Source organism: Stegostoma tigrinum, chromosome 18, assembly GCF_030684315.1.
Source record: "Stegostoma tigrinum isolate sSteTig4 chromosome 18, sSteTig4.hap1, whole genome shotgun sequence".
NCBI classification, from domain to species: Eukaryota; Metazoa; Chordata; class Chondrichthyes; order Orectolobiformes; family Stegostomatidae; genus Stegostoma; species Stegostoma tigrinum.
In genome coordinates, this window is record NC_081371.1 from 47266020 (window position 1) to 47287872 (window position 21853).

At 45.0% G+C, this 21853-nt stretch overlaps 1 protein-coding gene across 5 annotated transcripts in view; it reads left to right on the forward strand.

The window, feature by feature from the left end:
• LOC125460724 (EF-hand calcium-binding domain-containing protein 4B) overlaps nucleotides 1-21853 on the forward strand; it is a 129335-nt gene that overhangs the window by 20891 nt on the left and 86591 nt on the right. The window contains exon 1 of one of the 5 annotated variants that reach the window (XM_059652510.1): nucleotides 5857-5877. The exons of 2 other annotated variants lie outside the window; for them this stretch is intronic. Coding sequence is in view for 1 of the 3 variants with exons in the window: in XM_059652511.1 (XP_059508494.1) it covers nucleotides 7151-7186 (36 nt within the window). In the remaining 2 variants the exon portion in view is untranslated. Of the gene's footprint in view, nucleotides 1-5856; nucleotides 5878-7081; nucleotides 7187-21853 lie in introns of those variants that run through there. 2 more of the 5 variants (XM_048548501.2, XM_059652511.1) reach the window with 2 other exon arrangements.

A 21853-nucleotide genomic window follows, 5' to 3' on the forward strand; every position in this document is an offset into this window, starting at 1 on the left:
ACCCTCCCGAAGAGCATTAGCCAATTTCCCCCCCCCAGGATATTGGTACCCCTCTGATTCAGGTGTAGACCATCTTGTTTGTAGAGGTCCCACCTACCCCAGAATCAAGGTTTCTGAATCCCTCTCTCCTGCACCATCCCTGTAGCCACATGTTCAACTAATTTCTCTCCCTACTCCTCACGTCGCTAGCACATGGCACAGGTAACAAACCAGAAATAACAACTCTGTTTGTTCTAGCTCTAAGCTTCAACCCTCACTCCTTGAATTTTTGCCTTACATCCCCATCCCTTTTCCTACCTATGTTGTTGGTGCCTGTGTTGACCATGACTTGGGGCTTCTTCCCCTCCCCCTTAAGGATCCTGAAAACATCATCCGATACATCACTGACCCTGGCATGTGGGAGGCAACACACCAACCGCAAGTCTCTCTCGTTCCCACAGAATCCCCTATCTGTCCCTCTAACTATGGAGTCCCCAATGACAAGTGTTCTCCTCCTCTCTTCAATTCCCTTCTGAGCATCAGGGACAGACTCTGCGCCAGAGACTTGTACCCCATGGCTTACCCCTGGTAAATCGCCCCCTCAACAGTATCCAAAATGGTATGCTTGTTATTGAGGGGAACCAACACAGGGGATCCCTGCACTATCTGCCTGTTCCCTTTCTGCCCCCTGACTATAACCCATCTACCTTTATCCTGTACTTGAGGTGTGGCTACCTCCCTGTAACTCCTCTCAATCACCCCCTCAGCCTCCTGAATGATCCGAAGTTCATCCAGCTCCAGCTCCAGTTCCCTAACGTGGTTTCTGTGGAGCTGGAGTTGGGTGCACTTCCCGCAGATGAAGTCAGTGGGGACACTAGTGGTGACCGTCACCTCCCACATTGTACAGGAGGAGCATGCAACTGACCTAACATCCATTCCCACTGTTCTGAATTCCCAAAAACAGACTATGAAAATAAAAACTAGTAACTTACCAAATCAGCGCTCAGGACTTATTTTGGTTAGAGGAGGAGGATGGGTGGGAGACACTACCTGAGTAATGTTTTGGGTAAAGCAACTGCCCAATTCTTGCTATTCCTATTTCCACCCAATATGATTCCATATCACAATCTATTGCAACTGTATCCCTACTCCACGGCACTGATATCATTCTTGATTAACAAAGCTAATCTACCACCATTTCAAGATAACAATGTGTGAAGCTGGATGAACACAGCAGGCCAAGCGGCATCTCAGGAGCACAAAAACTGAAGTTTCGGGCCTAGATCCTTCATCAGAGACCACCATTTCATTTTGCCTACTCTCGGGAACATCAAATATCCTTGAATATCGAGTTGTTGGTCACGCTGTAACCACATCTTTGTAATAGCTGTTGGCCAGGGAGAGGATGCTCACATTTTTTGCACCTGTCCTGCCAGTGGGTTTGCAGGATTTTGTGGAGTTAGCGCTGGTGCTAACTCTCCAGGGATTTTGAGGTGTCAGCCATATATTGTCTATGATTCTGATGCATACAGGAAGGTGGGGATCATGGCTGCCCTGTAGCTTGGTGCTGGGTTTGAGATCTCAAGAAAAGCTTATGAGTCAATGCACACATTAAACAGTTGGTGTAATTTCCAATAAACTATATGATAAAACTCATTTCAAAGCAGGTAAAACTGTTCCTTTATTTTCCATATAATTCTTAACTGTGTGTTCCAGTAGTCCTCATTGGTTAGTTGAGTGTTTTTGGGAAAGCATGAATGGGTTAGCAGCATGGATTCATCAGGAATGGAATGGACTGACAGAATTGAACTATGGCCTCCTGACCCTGTCCCAGAGAATACGCAGCCAGTATTTACAGCTTCTGATGCCTGAATGTAGCCTCAAGGAATATTAGACCCTGAAATGGTGATGAATTCAATGTGTCCACAAGAAATGCTGTGGGCAGTTACTTTCCCCCGTTTATTGACCAACAGATTTCTCAGTCCACATCAACACAGGAAGAATGGGGAGGCTAGGATCTCCCTTCCCACCCCAACTGGAATTTAGGGTTTCCTGCCAGCATGGGGCCTTCTGCATCCCGCAGAATCTTTGGATATGGCCGCTCACCACATAACCTCCCCGTCTCTTTCGTGTCTGGATCTCCCCACCCCTAAGAGTGTGAGGTCTCCCATTCTCCTAATCTTGTGTCTGTGGCCTCTCAGGGTCAGGGATCACTTGGAGTCTGGTGTCTTCCCAACGTCATCCCCAGAATGAAGGGTGTCTTTCACTGTCACTCCGATTTTTACTATTTCCTGAGAGCGGAGGCATCAGTTTTGCGCAGATGCTCCAAGTGCTTATAGTTTCTGGAGCTGATGGTAAGTTTAAGGAGGGTTTGTTGATACTAAGAAGGAGGGGGGCAATGGGTGTCATGAAGAATGTTATGGTGGATGAATTTTCAGCGCATGATGGGAGGAAAGAGAGGAGATTGCTAGGGCCTTGACAGAGATCTTTGTATCGTTAGCCACAGGTGAGGTCCCTGAAGGCTGGAGAATAGTCAATGTTCTTACTTTGCTTTAAAAAGGGCAACAGTGACAATCCAAGAAACTGTAGGCCAGTTAGCCTTACATCAGTAGTCCGGAAATTACTGAAGAAGATTCTTAGGGACAGGATTTACTCACATTTGGAAAAAGAATGGAGTTATCCAGAATAGTCAGCATGGCTCTATGCTGGGGAGGTCTTGTTTTACATACTTAGTTGAGTTTTTTGAGGAAGTGACGAAAATGATTGATGAGGGAAGGGAAGTGGATGTTGTCTACGTGGACTTTATTAAAGCATTTGCACTGTCCCTCATGGCTGGTCCAGAAGATTAAGCCACGTGGGTTCCATGACAAGTTGCCAAATTGGGTACAAAATTGGCTGGGTCATAGGAGATGTAGAGTGGTTGTGGAAGCATGCTTTTCTGACTAGACATCTGTGACCAGGGGTGTTCCACAAGAATCTGTGCTGTGACCTTTGTTTGTAATTTATATCAATTACCTGCATGAAAATGTAGCTAGTCTGAGTTGTGGATAGTAAGGAATGTTATCCAGGATACAGCATAACATAGATTAGTTGGAAAGTTGGATGGAGATATCGCAGATGGCATTTAATCTGGACAAGTGTGAAGTGATAGGAGGCCAAATGCAAGAACAAAGTATACTATAATTGGCAGGACCCTTAGAAGCATTGATGTTATTTAATTTAATTTGATTTAATTTGATTCATTGTCATGTGTATCTAAGTACAGTGAAAATCTTTGTTTCAAGTGGTACAGGCAGATCATGGTAAGAAAGGACAAACAGATCATAGAGTGCTTGGACAGAGTGAGGCATACAGGTTACACTGCACAAGAGGTGCGTGAAGCATTAACAAGTATCAACATTATTTGAAGTTAGACACTCCATTCATGAGTCTAATAACAGCAGGGAAGAAGCTGTTCTTAAACCTGTTGGTGCATGTGTTCAAGCTTCTGTATCTTCTGCCTGACTGAAGAGGTTGTAGGAGAGCATTGCTGGTGTGGGAGGGGTCTTTGATGATGTTGGCAGCCTTCCTGCAGCAATGAGATGTAAATGGATGGAAGGTTGGTTTTCATGATGATCTGGGCTGTGCACACTACCTTCTGTAGTTTCTTATGGTCCTGGGCAGAGCAGTTGCTGTACGAAGGCATTTCAGTGGTGCATCTGTAGAAGTTGGTGAGGGTCCTTGTGGACATACCAAATTTCCTGAGCCACCTGAGGAAGAAGAGGCATTGTTGTGCCATCCTGACTGTTGCATCTACTTGGGAAGCCCAGGGCAGCTTCTGGGTTATCATCGGTCCTTGGAACTTAATGCTGTCCACCCTCTCAACCTCTGCTCTGTTGCGGTCAATGGGGGCATGTTCTCCTCCTCTCTTTCTGAAGTCAATGATCAGTGCTTTTGTTTTGCCAACATTGAGAGACAGATTGTTCTCATTGCATCCCAACACCAAAGCCTCTATCTCGTATCTGTACTCTGACTCATCATTGTTTGATATCTGTCCTACCACAGTGGTGTCACAGCAAACATGTAGATGGTTTTCAGTCAGAATTTGGCTACACAGTTGTGGGTGTACAGGAAATGCATTAGTGGGCTGGGAACACATCCTGGGGGGAAAGGGCTGCAGTGTTGAGTGGTTTTTTTTTCAAGGAAGTGCAGTTGTCTATCCTCACAGATTACAGTCCATGAGTCAAGAAGCTGAGGATCCAGTTACAGAGACTCCTAGGTCTCGGAGTTTTAAGATCAGTCTGGAGGGGATAATGGTGTTGAAGGTGGAGATGTAGTCCATGAGCAGGATTTTGACATAGGTGTCCATGTTGTCCAGATGTTGCAGGGATGAGTGCAGTGCTATGAAAATGGCATCTACTGTAGACCTATTACATCAGTAGGCAAACTGCAAGGGATTGAGGCAGGCTGGGAGGCCAGAGTAGTTGATGTGGGTCATGACCAGTCTCTCGAAGCACTTCATGATGTGGAGGTCAGAGCCAGTGGGCAGTAGTCATTAAGGCTCACTGCACCTGCTTTCTTAAGTACTGAGATGATGGTGGTCTACTTGAAGTAGATGGGGACTTCGGTTTGTAGGAGGAAAGTTTGAAGATGTCGATGAATACCTCTGCCAGCTAGTCCGCACAGGATCTGAGTGCTTGGCCAGGGACTCCATCCAGGCCCGACACTTTCCTTGAGTTGACTCCCAGGAAGACTGATATGATGTTTGCAGCAGTGACTGAGGGAACAGTGCGTCTGGGCCTGTTGGGATTGGTGACACTGTGCCACAGGCATTCTGTTCAAACCAAGCATTGAGTGCAACAGGCAGGGATGTGTCGTTGTCCACTAACTCGCTGAGCTCTGTTTTGCGTCCTGTTACGTTGTATAGGCCTTGCTACAGGCAGTGGGTGTCCATATGCTTGGTTTGGGCCTTTAACTTGGTCCGATATTGCTTCTTAGTATCTCTGAAGGGTTTGTAGAGGTCATGTCTGGATTTTCTGTATAGGTCGTAGTCATCTAACTCGAACGCTGCAAACCTGGACTTCAGTGGGCATAGATTTCCCAGTTCATCCAAGGTTTCTGGTTGGCGTACACCTGGATTGACTTCCTTAGCGCACAGATGTAGACATCTCAGGGTACAAGTCCACAGCCATAAAAGTGGCAATACTAGTGGATAAGCTGGCAAAGAAGCCATACAGCATGCTCGCCTTCATCAGTTGGGGCACTGAGTACAAAAGCTAGCAACTTATTGCAACTGTACAAGACTTAGTTAGGTCACATTTAGAGTATTATGTGTAGGTTTGGTAGCCAGACTACAGAAAAAATGTGGAGGTTTTGGAGGGAGTGCAAAAGGTTTACCAGGATGTTGCCTGGATTGGAGTGTATTAGCCATAAGGAGAGGTTGGGCAAACTCGGATTATTTTCATTAGAGGATTGGAGGTTGAGAGACAACCTAATAAAGGATGTCGAATTATGACAGGCATGGATAGAATTAATAGTTGGAATCTTTTTTCCCAGAGTGGAAACATCCAATACTAGGGAGCATGGGTTTAAGATAAGACAGGGCAAATTTGAAGGAGATGTACAATGCAATTTTTTTTAACCCAAAGGGCGGTAGGTGCCCAGAGGAGGTGGGAGAAGCAGATATGTTAGCATTGTTTAAAAGGGACATGAACAGGCAGGAAATAGAGGGTTACTGACCACGTGCAATAGATGGGATTAATTTAGAATGGCATCATGGTCACAAAGACATGGTGGGCCGAAGGGTCTGTTCCTGCGTTGCGCTGTTATTTTTCAACCAGGAAATGCCGAGGAGTTCTGAGACCGGTCTTTTGGGAGGGAAGGAACACTGTGGGATCGGACTGTGTGAGGGAGGCGAAGGTACTGTGGGATCGGACTGTGCAAGAGGGAGGCAGTACCGTGGGACCGGACTGTGCAGGGGGGAGGCGAGGATACTGTGGAATCGGACTGAGCAGGAGGGAGGCGGTACCGTGGGATCGGACTGTGCATGAGGAGGCGGTACCGTGGGACCGGACTGTGCAGGAGACAGGCCAAGGTGCTGTGGGATCGGACTGTGCAGGGGAGGCGGTAGCGTGGGATCGGACTGTGCAGAGGGGAGGCGGTACCGTGGGATCGGACTGTGCGGAGGGGAGGCGGTGCCGTGGGATCGGACTGTGCAGGAGAGAGGCGGTGCCGTGGGATCGGACTGTGCAGGAGGGAGGCGGTGCCGTGGGATCGGACTGTGCAGGGGGAGGCGGTGCCGTGGGATCGGACTGTGCAGAGGGGAGGCGGTGCCGTGGGATCGGACTGTGCAGGAGGGAGGCGGTGCCGTGGGATCGAACTGTGCAGGGGGAGGCGGTGCCGTGGGATCGGACTGTGCAGGAGGGAGGCGGTGCCGTGGGATCGGACTGTGCAGGAGGGAGGCGGTACCGTGGGATCGGACTGTGCAGAGGGGAGGCGGTGCCGTGGGATCGGACTGTGCAGGAGGGAGGCGGTGCCGTGGGATCGGACTGTGCAGAGGGGAGGCGGTGCCGTGGGATCGGACTGTGCAGAGGGGAGGCGGTGCCGTGGGATCGGACTGTGCAGGAGGGAGGCGGTGCCGTGGGATCGAACTGTGCAGGGGGAGGCGGTGCCGTGGGATCGGACTGTGCAGAGGGGAGGCGGTACCGTGGGATCGGACTGTGCAGAGGGGAGGCGGTGCCGTGGGATCGGACTGTGCAGGAGGGAGGCGGTACCGTGGGATCGGACTGTGCAGAGGGGAGGCGGTGCCGTGGGATCGGACTGTGCAGGAGGGAGGCGGTGCCTTGGGATCGAACTGTGCAGAGGGGAGGCGGTGCCGTGGGATCGGACTGTGCGGAGGGGAGGCGGTGCCGTGGGATCGGACTGTGCAGGAGGGAGGCAGTGCCGTGGGATCGGACTGTGCAGAGGGGAGGCGGTACCGTGGGATCGGACTGTGCAGAGGGGAGGCGGTGCCGTGGGATCGGACTGTGCAGGAGGGAGGCGGTGCCGTGGGATCGGACTGTGCAGAGGGGAGGCGGTGCCGTGGGATCGGACTGTGCAGGAGGGAGGCGGTGCCGTGGGATCGGACTGTGCAGAGGGGAGGCGGTACCGTGGGATCGGACTGTGCAGAGGGGAGGCGGTACCGTGGGATCGTATGTATCAGTTTTTTGAGGGACGGAGCGAGGGGATGGTAAGTTTGCTCTAAGTTTACCATTAAATTAGTTCGAGGGTGTTGGCGTGTTTCATGCGACAACTTACTGAGGTGCACAGAGCAAGAAGCCCATACGATTTCTTCCTGGCTACAACATTGTCCCCAAGCCCGGTGTTATACTTTTCCATTCTGAGAAATACCAGAACCCGTCGATTGTGTCTTTGGAACAAGTTTAATATTTGCTGATTTTTAAGTTAAAATGGGGAGGAAACGCATTTTTGTGCCTTTACAGTGGAAACTGAATTCATTCCTTAGGGCTTCGGTGAATGGATTGTGTTTAGGACGGCTTGTTGCGCTGGAATGCGCTATGTAAATGTGATTTCCTTTGATTCCTAACGAACGTGAAATTACACTTCACCCCCCGTCTGTGTACAGGATTAACTCATGTAGTATGTGAATCTTGTTGTCATTGTGAGCTGCTACGTTACCCCGGTGACAACAATTTCCTTTCCTTTTACAATACTTTCAACTAGACTCTGGCTCCCAGCGAAACATTGTTAGCACAATCCTAATGACTCAATTTTGATAGCGTGTCTTCTTTTAATATCTTATCAGGTAAATTCGGAAAATTCTCACACACACTGTTGAATTCCCAGCGCATAATTAGCCACGAGTTTAAAAGAATGCATTAATTGTTAAAAAGAACCCAGTAAAATTTTATGATCGGCCGAGAACCGCAGGGTGAACAGGTAGTTAAGGCCTGGATTGTATTATAGAGACAGTTGGAACTGCAGGTGCTGGAGCTAGAGGTAACACAGTGTGGAGCTGGATGAATACAGCAGGCTAGGGAGCCTCAGAGGAGCCGGAAAGTTTAAGTTTCAGGTCGGGGCTCTTCTTCAGAAATGGGATTATAAATGGTGTTTAGATATGCTTTTAATGAACTTGAAATAACGCAAGTCTGGAAGAGGTGGGATTTCTTGTCTAGAAGTAAAGACAGAACCCTTGCACCACTAGAGACCCTTATATTTTTAATCAGTCTGTTCGGAAATCTTATGACACACCTCTGGAGCAAATGGGACTTGACCTTGGTCTTCTGGCCCCGAGTCAGGGACGTAGCCGTTGTGCCTCATGAGTCTTTCTGGCTTATGTTAACAGCTGACATTTATGAACCAGGGAGTGAATAACTGACCAGAAGAACAGTTGTAATGGTGTTGATTTAGCTATCTACAGTCAGTAGAAACAGTGTAACTGCAGAAGTGTACAAATGCAAGCTGACTCGGGATTAGGCTTTCTTAATATTGCCCTAGATGGAGTGATTTGTGCATATCCTTGCAGTTCAAGATAGCACCTCACCACTACTTACTCCAGGGCAATTAGGGGTGGGCCACATCTTATGAGTTAATGTTTTGAAAATTGTTACTGCACATATACTTCTTAAATTGGATACAAAATTTGAACAAACTCAGATTAGAAATATTTTTCAGCAAATGGCTCAATAAACCACGTTTCACAACATCTCATGACTTCTACTCTAGAGTTCATGTGAAATTCACGAGTTAGTGTTCTTAATTGGTTTATTGCTGCTTTCAAATATAATGATTTAATTTGCTTCTCCAACATCTCTTCATGTTCAAATATGAAAGCACAGGTCTCAACTTTCTTGAATCCTTCTTAGTTAACCCTGTTGCCCAGGTCTTAACTTCTATAAATACCCATCCCTTCTGCTGACCGATTGACATTGGCTTTGAGGGAGACAGCTTTACTTCATTCATTCTGTTGTGAGGAAGGGTCACTGGACCCGAAATGTTCACTCTGTTTGTTCCTTAACAGATGCTGCCAGACCTGCTGAGCTTTTCCAGCAACTTTGTTTTTGTTCCTGCTTTACAGCATCCGCAGTTCTTTTGGTTTTTATTTAGCTTTGCTTCATTGACTGTACAGCATTCTGAGATGGGTACTGATCCTGGAAACTGCTGTGTAAATGCAAGTTTTATTTTATTTAGTGTTAGATCTCATTTATCAGCATCAACTATATTTGTCTAACAGGATTAACACGGTCTACCAAACCACGATCAAGAGGAAGGATAAACTAGAGAGGAGATGCAGTAAAGATTTACAAGGATGTTGCTGGGACTGAAGGGTTTGAATTTTAGGGAGAGGCTTTGTAGGCTGGGGCTTTTGACCCTGGAGCATCGGAGGCTGAGGGACAACCTTTATCGAGGTTTATAAAATTATCCAGGGCATGGATAGGGTGAATAGTAAATGCCTTTTTTCAGGATGGGGGAGTCCAAAACCAGAGGGCATAGGTTTAAGGTGAGAAGGAAAAGATTTACAAAGGACATGAGGGTTAATTTTTTCATGCAGATAGTGATGTCTGTACAGAACGAGTTGCCAGAGGAAGTGGTGGAGGCTGGTACAATTATAACATTTAAAAGGCATCTGGGTGGGTACAGGAGTAGGAAGGGTTTGGAGGGAGATGGGCCAAATACTGGCAAATGGAACTAGGTCTGATTGGGATATGTCGTCAGTGCAGACAAGTTGGACCAAAGAGTCTGTTTCTCTGCTGTCTGACTCTGTGACTGTATGTTGGGGCTGGATTAGTGGGCCGATTGCCCTACCCAGTTTCTATGTTCTTATGTTGATCACTAAACTTACACGATGAGGTAATATGGCAGGTGATCAAAAGCTTAGTAAAACAGGTGGATTTCAAGAAGTCTCTTGAAGCCTGAGAGAGAGAGAGAGAGAGAGCCGAGATGCAGAGGTTGAGGGAGCACATTCCAGTGATGAGGGCTAAGGTCGCTGAAGGCATGGCTGCTAGTGGTAGAGTGATTAAAATCGGGCATGATCAAGAGAGTGAAATTCAAGGAGCACAGCAATCTGGGAAGTGTTGGAGTTGGAGGTAACACAGATAGAAAGGGTGAAGGATTCAAAGATAAAGTTCAGAGTCACATTTCTTCACTGGAGCCTGTGTAGGTCAGGGAACACAGAAGGTCATTTATGAACAAGACTTGGGGTAAGTTGGGGTACAGTCAGCAGAATTAACTGAAAGGGATGCAAGAATGGAGAGAACTGTGGCTTCACAAACATTAGAAGGTGACAGGACAAGTTGAAACAAAAGCAAATGAAATATTTGATGTTTACAAATAGGCTTAATATACAAAAGTGAGGAAGATATGCTAAACTTCTACATATCAACCTGAGTCTTGTGTCCCATTCTATGCATCACTTGATAGATGGTGTGTCAAAGCCTTGGAGGGGGTCCACAGGATGAAGCATCAGAATTATTTGGAGATAGAAACAGTGGAATTGCTCTTCTTAAAGCAGAGAAGTTTAAGGGGGGGCTTAAGGGAAGATTTAGTAGAAATGTTCAGAGTTACAATAGAATTCAATAGTCTAAATATGAAGAGACTGTCTCCACTGCTTGGAGGATTATTAATCAAAGGGCACAGATTGAAGATAATTGACAGAAGAACAAGAGGAGAGATTAGGATAATTTTATTTACACAGAGTTTATCATAGATTGTGATGCCTGAATGTTAAAATATTATGGAAGTAGATCCAATAATAACTTTCAAAGGGGAATTAAATAAATACTTGAGGAACAAAATGACACGTTAATGGGGAAAGAGCAGGGGAGAAGGAATAATTGCAGAGGTTTTTCAAACAACCAGTACAAGCATAGCAGGCTGATTGGCCTCCTTTTTGTGCTGTACAATGCCATGCTACATATGTATTTGTTTAACCACTCTCACTTTTACTGTAGTGACCTCTTGCTCCTGTTTAGGCCAGTGCTGCAGTAAACATCAATTACTTTTCAGATCTAAACCATACCTTTTATTTCCCTTTTCATAGTTTAAAGTTGCAACAATTCATTTCTATTAGCAAACAAAACCTTTGCCTCACTTCCTGTGCTTTATTTCCAACATTTTCTGTTTTTAATGTACAGTTTAGCAGCACCATTTCAAGAGAGAAACGGTGTTAGGTTGATGACCTGAATACAGACTGATAAAATCAAACGGTTATGATAATAGAGTAGGTGTAGAGCTGGATGAACACAGCAGGCCAAGCGGCATCAGAGGAGCAGAAAAGCTGACATTTCAGGCGTAGATCCTTCTGTAGAAAAATATCAGCCTTCCTGCTCCTCTGATGCTGCTTAGCCTGCTGTGTTCATCCAGCTCTACATCTTGTTGTCTCAGAATCTCCAGCATCTGCAGTTCCTACTATCTCATGATAATAGAGTATCCTTGTTTGCTGTGTTCAATATCTAGTTTTATCAACAGCTTATCAACACTTAATCTGTTGTACCGCTGATCAACAGACAGTTAAGAGAGATTTGCTTCATAGTTGGTTTGCAGTTCAGTCACCCACTGCTCCTTTTTGAAAGAAGGGCAGCCAATCTACACACACTATTGTTTCACAAAAACCCATAAAAGAGAATGCAGCTAAACCAAGATGATAGATCCCGTGTTGGTTGCCTGCAGCTCATTCGCTGTGAATTTCTAAAGGCCACCGCATGGCTATGCTTGTGGTTCTCATAATTTTTATCTCCTGCTTCTTTCTAGTTTCCTGCACACTTGTGGCTACTGTTGTTTCTCCCCCCCCCCAAACCCTGCTCCACCCCCAGTGTGGTTTACAGTCTGATGTCACATTCGACTTCTTACTCCTACAACTTCTCCTCCATCTCTTCACCTGAGCACTGCATCAGGGTTTAATAGAAATCCTCACTTAGAGTCTGCATCTTGGTCTCCAAGTACATGACCACATGCACCTGGAGACAAAGATCTTTGTAAAACAGGAAATACAATTGAATGGAATTTAAGCAAGTTAAGAGACTGATAACAAAATCTGCAATAAGACATGAGATTAAGATCAAGGAGGAGGGGCAGAGCACATGTTGTAGAGACACAATGAAGAGTGTCCCTCTGTTTATTAAGTCTGTGCCAAAACGCTCTCATAATTACACCTGGAGCAAACAAGGGTGAAGGATGCTGGAAGTGAATGACACAATAGAAAAGTGACCAATCTCCTAAGTTACTTTTATCTGTGAATGCATGTGCCTTCTCTTAGAAAGCATTTGGATAAAGTGCAAGAATAGGCCATTCAGCCCCTCTAGCCTGCTCCACCACTTAACATGATCATGGCCGTTCTACTTGTAACTCAAACCCCCATTCACGCCTATTCCCTGAAAACCTTTTACCTGAGGGCTTAATAAGAATCAATCTACTTCTGCCTTAAAAACGTTCAAAGGCCCTGTTTCCATCAACTTTTCGGGAAGGGAATTCCAAAGACACACGACCCGCTGAGGGACAACATTTGGTTCGTCTGGGTTTTACGTAGGAGAGACCCCCTGACTTTTAAACTATTATCTCTAGTTCAAGATTCTCCCAACACAGGAAACATCCACTCTACATCTACCGTTTCAAGACCCCTCAGGATCTTATATGTTCAATCAAATTGCTGCTTACTCTTCTAAACTCCAGGGGATATAAGCGTACCATGTCCAAACTTGCTTCATATGCCAACTCACTAATTCCAGATATTAGGCTGTTAAATCTGCTCTGAACTGTTTCCAATGCATTTACCTTCTTCCTTCAATAAAGTGACCTTATACAAATGTGATTTCATCACCCTTTATAACTTCCCGCTTTTATGTTGAATTCCCTTCACAATAAACGATAACATCCTAATAGCTTTCCTGTTTATTTGCTGTGCATTTCTTTGGTGATTCATGCATAAGGACACCCAGATCCCTCTGCATCTCAGAGCTGTGCAGTCCCTCACTGTTTAGTTTATTGTTCATGCCAAAATGGACAATTTTCCCACGCTAAGTTCCATTTGCTACATCTTTGACCATTCACTTTACCTATTGAGATCCTCTGGTAACCTCCTTTGTCCTCTTCATAACTTACATTCCCGCTGACTTTGTGTCATCAATAAATTTGGCAACCATACCTTTGGCTGTTTCATCTGAATCATTTCTGTAAATTGTAAATAGTTAAGGCCCCAGCAATAACTCCAGTAGACACACTCATTATAACTTGACAACCAATAAATGACCAATTTATGCCTCCTGTCCTCATTCTGTTTACTAACTAATCTCCTATCCACGGCAAAATGCTATCCCTTAGACCATAAGGCTTTGGTTTCTACCATACCCCCTCCTGTTGGAATAAAAGAGTTACATTTGCTGTCATCCATTCAGACCAGATAGTCCTCAAACCTAGGATACATCGAGAAAATGAAACGCGGGGTTTCATCTAACTCACCAGTCACTTCTTTTAAGACCCTAGAATGAAGTCCATCAGGATCCAGCACTGTCAGTCTCAGTTCCATAACAGTTACATTTCTCTGGTGATCCTGATTGTCCTGAGTTCCTCCACACCTTCCGCTTCCTGATTTATCACTGCTTCTGGAATGTCCTTTATAGTGAAGACTGATGCAAGATGCCTGTTTGGTTAATCTAGCATTTTTCCAGAGAGTCTCTGTAGGTCATACACTCACTTTGTTAACTCTTTGTTTTTTTAAATGTTTGTAAAAACTCTTATGATCTGTTTTTATAATACTGGTAACAAACTGCATTCCAATAAGAGATAGGAAGGACGATCCCATAGAAACCTGTAAAATTCTAACAGGACTGGGCAGGTTAAATATAGGAAGGCAGTCCCAGATGACCAGGCAGTACAGAACTAGTGGTTACAGATTAAGAAGAGGGCTTAGACTGTTTAAAACTGAGATGGGGAGAAGTTTTTTCATCTGGTGAGTGCTGAAACTGTGGAATTCTCTGCCACATGAAGTGACTGAGGCTGTATCATAGGTCTTAGGGCTAAAGGAATGAAAGTGTATGGCAAGAAAGTAGGAACTGGGTACTGAGTTGGATGATCAGCCATATTCATATTGATTGTGGAGCGGGCTGAATGGCTTAATCCTCCTCTTATTTTCTATGTTTCTAAGTTTCCATGGCAATTCTGAGGCATGCAAATATTAAGAATGTTCAAAATTATGATTCATAAGTTGACCAAGGTTGTGAGCATTCAGTGTGAGGCATGAAAGTGATAAATGGCATTGGGCATCAGTCCCAAACTGCCAGGCACATTTAGGTAATAAGTAGAAGCCAAAATGATGTTCAAAGATTGGAAAAGGGAAAAGGTTGCAATAATCCATAAAAAGGTTACAAAATACCTATTGCAATCACTGCTAGAACTAACATTTCTAGTGCATCAAAATTGCAAGCCATCAGTAAAAGGAAAACATCAAGAAAATATGAGATATACTTAAGGCATTGAGTGAAACAGAACAAATGGAACGACACACAAGCTATTGAAATCGGGAGCTGGACCATGCCTCTCAGTCCCTTGAGCCATTCAGTAACATCATGGCTGATCTGATGACGCCACATCCCTGCCTAACCGGCACAATCATTCACAACTTTGCTTATCAATAATTTATTTAATTCCTCCTTAAAAATATTCAAACACTCTGCTTCCACCACCTTTTGAGGATGAGAGTTCCGAAGGTTCATGACCCTCAGCGAGAAACAAATAATCTCCTAATTCTCTGACTTAAATGGGTGCCCCTTACTTTTAAGGGATCATGTTGTTGGCTGGTTGTTAATGAAATTTCTTTGGAGGATTATGAACAGTGGCATGAGAAGGAAGAAGGGATTTGATGAACACAATATTCATCCATTCCACCTTCTACTGTCCTGGTCATTGCATGGTTATATGGTGACAGAGTCATTGATCTTAGCAATCATCTGTGACCAATTGGTCTCATCTGACTCAGAAATTACATTGGTTGACTAATGTCATGAAGAGATTGGGCACCGGAGGTTGAAAATCACCAGCTTCTTATAAACGTTCCACGTGGCCACAAGTCATTTCTCAAATTACGTATTGCTTCTGACAAACTTATTTTCTGGGAGGTACCATCTAGAACATTCACTGCGGTAGCCTCTCTCAACAGCACCTTCCAACCCCCAACTGTTACTGCCTAGAATGGCAAGGGCAGCAGATATACAGGAACATCATCACTGACAAGTTCCCCTCCAGCCCACTCACCATAGTGCATCAGAAATATGTCACCTTCAGTGTTGCTGAGTCAACATTCTGGAACTCCCTTCCTACCAGCAGTGTGGGTGTTTCTACGCCAAATGACTGTTGCAGTTCGTGAAGATAGCTCACCTCAAGGGCAGTCATGAATGAACAATAAATGTTGGCCCAAACACTGACACCCACACCCCATACACAAAATTTCAACTTGCATTCTTCAGAATAATTGAGTAAAATGAATCAGAAACTGTAGAGTAGTCTGTGGGTTGTTATGAAAATTCCATATTCTGAGACTCCTCAATGATATAAACCTTGACGATGTGAACAGTTAAACTTATACATGTGAGACACTCTCTGTTGCAGGCATACATTCTGCAACATTAGGGTTCAATTCTAGATTATCTGGTCTTGTCTGGGGACAGTGGGTAGGTTAGAGTGCGATTCACCTTGGCACGATTGTGCATGAGGAAGGGGAACTTATCCAGGCTTTTCTCTCATCAATGCCCAGCAGTTTCTGTTATAAGTGCATGTAGGTATGGGCCAGATGGAAGACAACTGTTGATTCCTCAATTCAGACATTAGTGATCAAAATTGCTGACATGTAATGTCCATTGAAGTAAGTGTGAAACTAACAAAGAGTCAACAAATTCAGATGAAAAGGGGGAGAACTGATGTGAGAAAGAGACATTTGTCTGTCCTTGGAGATCTAGTATTTTTTTTAAACAGTTGTATCTCTTCAATTGGAGCTATTAGGATCAGCAGTATCCAATTTCCCTCAATATCTACCAGAGGGAACGAGACTGTAAGACATATCACTTGGCATTTCTGAGCCATTAAGCTGTCCACCGAAAGGAGAAAAGCCAGTTGAGGATTCTCCTGCAGTTTTTAGCTAGATTATAATTTCTGGGAAATTATATGCGTCTGAGTGAGACTGCTGTATTCCCCCACTGAAGGAAATAGGAGTTGGGCTCTCTGAGAACTTGATTCAGAAGATTGAATAAGACAATTAAAATATTAATGTAAAGAAAATAAATAGAAAACATACAGTTCTAATGGTTCTGTGAAGAGTGTGAAACACAAAGCTAAATCAAATGCTGGAATGAAGAGCTATCTAGTTCTCATTTCTAAGATAGAATCCAAACTTCAATCCCTACATGATACAACTGCAAGACTTTGAAAAAGAGCAAGGATATCCATCAAACAAAAAAGATTACCTCAAAATTTGAGTGAGACACCCATAAGGCTTCAGAATGAATTTCAAGTGGAGGTGATGAATGACTCCTGTAATCATATAAATCATGTTGAGGTAGTTACAATGATTTTTTTTGATGTAGTATAATTAAAAAGTGGCATGGAATACGATCCACTGAATAATAGGCCATTATAAGCTATTGCCACTTAATACTGGTTGTATCCCAAGGATGTCCAAGATAACGGTGTTTAAGCCCTTGTTATCTATCAAACATCACATCTTTTTAAAGGAAGTTGACCTTTTCATGTCTAGCCATCTTTGCCTTTAGAACAATGCAGTTTGCTGTAGGTTTTACTGAAAAGTAAAGTATTTAAGTTAATTTTTCTATCAGTCCCAGAAGTTTCAATCTTTATTCCCAGTTTCTCTGTGAAGGAATATTTGCACTGTTCCCCCCCGCCCCCCCCCCCCCCCCCACCCACCCCCAACCCTGTCCCCGAAACACAGTTAACATGTATCCATTGTCTGAAGATTGTTACATTTCTTGGCAATTGGTACACAGTGAGTGATCAGTGTGAAGGCAGTAAAATATCCGGGAGACTAAATCTTTGCTACTCAAAATAATTAGGAGTGATCAAATATATTCGCAATAGAACCTGTAAAACCAGCTGAATTAGTACATTATTGCCCTTATTGATACTGAAAATGATTGGTTACATCATTTATGCATGATGCATGTGTTAACTTTGGATTAGTTTGATGCAGTTATTCAGGGATTGGTGGAGCAGTGAGCAGGGTAAGTTAGTTCTGGCAATGAAGGAATTGCCGGAGGTGTTGGGGCCTGAGGTCTGGGAATAAGGCGACCAAGGTGATTAACCAGGAGCTAAGACTTGGACCTGTGAGACAGTTGTCGATTTGTGAAGGGTTGGAGTAGGGAACTATAACTGGAAGCATAATTCAAATTACAAAGCAAATGGGTGCTCCTTTGGAGCAATACCTAATATATTGAAGTTACTGCAATCACTTGTTAATAGACACAAGCTGTGAACATCAAAATAATGGTACTGTTGTCTGTGCTGGTTCTAGTCTAGCCCAGGAGGCACTTGCTAAATGTTAATTGTCGATAACATTTGGTGGAAAATGCAGTGGATTGCTTCTTGTATCAGGGCTATTTACAACAGTTGACATTTTTATGACCTGGATATTTCTGAACAGTGAATTCATAAAATGATTAACAAAGCATGTTTCGTTTCAGCTACCTGTTTGAATCAACTATAACCAATAAATCTTGAACGAGAAGAAATTTCTTCTTTAACCAGAAGAAAAAGTCATTGTCAGTGCTCAAGGATGTACATTTCAAAGCAAGGAGTTTAGCAAATAAAGCAGACAGGCTGAGGGTGCAGATAGAATGATGGCAGTATGATATCATTGTTGTTACTGAAACATGGCTAGAGAAGGACAGGGATCTTGTCTTAATGTTTCCAGTTACAGTGTTTTCAAACTTAGACCATACAGCATAGAACAGCATGGCACAGGAATGGGCCCTTCGGCCCACGATGTTGTGCTGAACTTGATGCCAAATTAAACTAATCCCTTCTGCCTGACCTTGACCCATATCCCTCCATCCTTGCATATTCATGTGCTTGTCTAAATGTCCTTTAAATGGCCCTATTGTATCTGCCTCCACCACCACCTCTAGCAGTACATTCCAGACTCCTACCGCGCTGTTTAAAAAAACTGGCCCCTCACATTTCCTTTGAACTTTTCCACTCTCACCTGTAATGCAAGCCCCCCCCCTCCCCCCACCGTCGACAGTTCTGGGGATAAAGATTCTGACTGTCAACCCCATCTATGCATTTCATAATTTTTTTAGACCTCTGTCAAGTCTTCCCTTAGCTTCTGTCACACCGGGAAAACTATCTGAGTTCTTCTAGGCTGTCCTCTTTACTGATACCCTCTAATCCAGGTAGCATTCTGGTACCCTCTCCAAAGCCTCCACATTCTTCCTGTAATGTGGCAACTAGAATTGAACATAATACACTAGATGTGGCCTAACCAAAACTGTATAAAGCTGCAACACGACATCCTGACTCTTGTACTCAATTGCCCGACCAGCGTGCCATACATTTTCTTTACCACCCTATTTACTTGCATAGCCACTTTCAGGGAGCTATAGACTTGAACCCCCAAGTTTCTTCTGTACTTCAGTGCTGTTCAGGGTCCTGCCATGAACTGTGTAGTGACAGTAAGAGTTTGTATGTGTGTTTATCTGTGTGTGTGATTGTGAGAGTGCGTGTGTTTGAGAAGGTGTGCGAGAGACTTTGAAATGATGAAGTGTGAGAGAGTGTGGGAGTGGCTGTTAGATTGTGATGAGTGTGAGTGTGTAAATAAGAGGGTGTGAGTGTGTATAACTGTGTTAGAGATTGTGCAAGTGTGAGAATGAGTTTGCGTGCCTTTGCATGTATGAGAGTGAGAGTGCGTTTGCGTGTAAGAGTGTGAGTGACTAATTGTATGTGAGTTTGAGAGTGTGAGTGAGTGCATGTGAGAGTGTAAATGAGTGTGTGTGTGTGTGTGTGTGTGTATATTACATTGTGCATGTGTGTGATTGTACAATTGCGTAAAGGTGCATGCTTGAGAGTCGGTATGTGCGTGTGTTTGTGTGTAGGATTGTGCATTTGAGAGCTTTTTTGATTGAGATACTGCCATTGTATGTCACTGTGAGGCTCTGTGAGTGTGTGAGAGTGAGTGTGCTGGCTCACTTTGTGAGTGTACATTCGTGAGTATGAATGAGTGAAAGAGTGAGTCTGTGTTAGTGTGTGATCGCATAAGACAGTGTGTAAGCATGTGTGTGTGCATGAGAGAGTGTGTCTGAGTGCATGTGCATATTTGAGTAAGTGTGAGTCTGTAATTCTGAGTGACCATGGGTGTGTGTGAGAGACTGTGAGGTTTGAGACTGTTTGCAAGAGAGTGTGAGAGTGAGTGAGAGTGTATGTGTGTGAGAGAGTGCACATGATTGTGAGTGTTAGTGTGTTTTTAGATTGTGTATGTATGAGTGTGCAAGTGAAAGTGTGTATGTGTGAATGTGTTTGAGTGAAAGTGAGAGAGTGCACAAGTATGTGAATGAATGTGTGTTTGCATGTATGGGTGTGAGAGAGGTGTGGATTAATGTGAAATGAGAGTGTGAGAAAACGACTGTCAGTATGTGTGTTTGTGTATTTGTATGTGTGAGAACGTGAGAGACTGTAAATGTAGGTGTGAGAGTGTGTACGTGAGTGTTTGTAAATGTGAGTGTGAGACATGAGTTTGTGAAGTGACTGAGTAAGGGTGTGTGTGTGAGGGTGAAGGTATTAGATGAGTGTGTGAGTGTATGTGAGAATGTGTAAGTGAGAACGTGTGAGTTTGTGAGCATGAGTTTGGGCAGCACGGTGGCCCAGTGGTTGGCACTGCCACCTCACAGCGCCAGGGACCCAGGTTCAATTCTGGCCTCGGGCGACTGTCTGCGTGGAGTTTGTACATTCTCCCCGTGTCTGGGTGGGTTTTCTCCCACAGTCCAAAGATGTGCAGGCTAGGTGGATTGGCCACACTAAATTGCCTGCAATGTTCGGGGAGGTGTAGATGAGGTGGGTTGTAGGGCGATGGGTCTGGGTGGGATGTTTTGAGGGTCGGTGTGGACTTGTTGGGCTGAAGGGCCTGTTTCCGCACTCTAGGTATTCTATTCTATGAGAATATCTGTGTGAGTGAGAGCCTGTGTTAGTCTATGAGAGATGTGAACTGTGAGTGTGAGAGGATGCAAGTGGTGTTTGAGAAAGAGAGAGTGTATGCTTGTGTGATTGTGTGCATGTAATTGTGTGTTCCTGTGTATGAGCATGAATGTGTTTGAGTGAGTGCAAGAGTGTGCATGAGAGTGAATGTACTTGCATTCATGAGTGTGGGAATATGAGTGTTTTTGAGTGTGAATGCATGAACATGTAAGAGTGTCAGTCAGTGATTGTGAATGATTTTGTGAGTGAGTAAGACTATCTGTTAGTGTGTAAGTTTCTTAGTGTATGTTAGAGAGTGTGAGGTGAGTGTGTGTTAGAGTGTGTATATGTGAAGCACCTGTGCGTCAAGATTAAATGTGTGACAGGTTGCGAGATGAGCGTGTGTGAGAGTATTGTTCATTTTATATCTATTATATCGATTTGTATCCTCCTTATGTCCTTAACACAACATACCTTTCTATCTAAGATAATAAAATGTGAGGCTGGATGAACACAGCAGGCCCAGCAGCATCTCAGGAGCACAAAAGCTGACGTTTCGGGCCTAGACCCTTCATCAGAGAGGGGGATGGGGTGAGGGTTCTGGAATAAATAGAGAGAGAGGGGGACGCGGACCGAAGATGAGAGAAAAGAAGATAGGTGCGGAGGTAGGGAGGGGATAGGTCAGTCCAGGGAAGACGGACAGGTCAAGGATGAGGTTAGTAGGTAGGAGATGGAGGTGCGGCTTGGGGTGGGAGGAAGGGATGGGTGAGAGGAAGAACAGGTTAGGGAGGCAGAGACAGGTTGGACTGGTTTTGGGATGCAGTGGATGGAGGGGAAGAGCTGGGCTGGTTGTGTGGTGCAGTGGGGGGAGGGGACGAACTGGGCTTGTTTTGGGATGCGGTGGGGGAAGGGGAGATTTTGAAGCTGGTGAAGTCCACATTGATACCATTGGGCTGCAGGGTTCCCAAGCGGAATATGAGTTGCTGTTCCTGCAACCTTCGGGTGGCATCATTGTGGCACTGCAGGAGGCCCATGATGGACATGTCGTCTAAAGAATGGGAGGGGGAGTGGAAATGGTTTGCGACTGGGAGGTGCAGTTGTTTGTTGCGAACTGAGCGGAGGTGTTCTGCAAAGCGGTCCCCAAGCCTCCGCTTGGTTTCCCCAATGTAGAGGAAGCCACACCGGGTACAGTGGATGCAGTATACCACATTGGCAGATGTGCAGGTGAACCTCTGCTTAATGTGGAAAGTCATCTTGGGGCCTGGGATAGGGGTGAGGGAGGAGGTGTGGGGGCAAGTGTAGCATTTCCTGCGGTTGGTAAGGGGCTCACCTTTGTCCCCCTACAACCAAACATCAACGAATACCAGTCACGATTGGACATGGAACAGTTTTTCCGCTGTCTTTGCCTCCATGCCTACTTCTTCAACCGGGAACCTAACCCTCCCTCCACTGACCCCTTCACCCGCTTCCAACACAAGTCCTCCTCCTGGACACCACCCCCAGGCCTCCTACCTTCCCTCGACCTCTTTATCTCTAACTGCCCTCGAGACATTAACCGCCTCAACCTCTCCACCCCTCTCACCCACTCCAACCTCTCCCCCGCAGAACGGGCAGCCCTCCGCTCCAACCCCAACCTCACCATCAAACCCGCAGACAAGGGTGGCGCAGTGGTAGTATGGCGCACTGACCACTACATCGCCGAGGCCAGACGCCAACTCTCCGACACCACCTC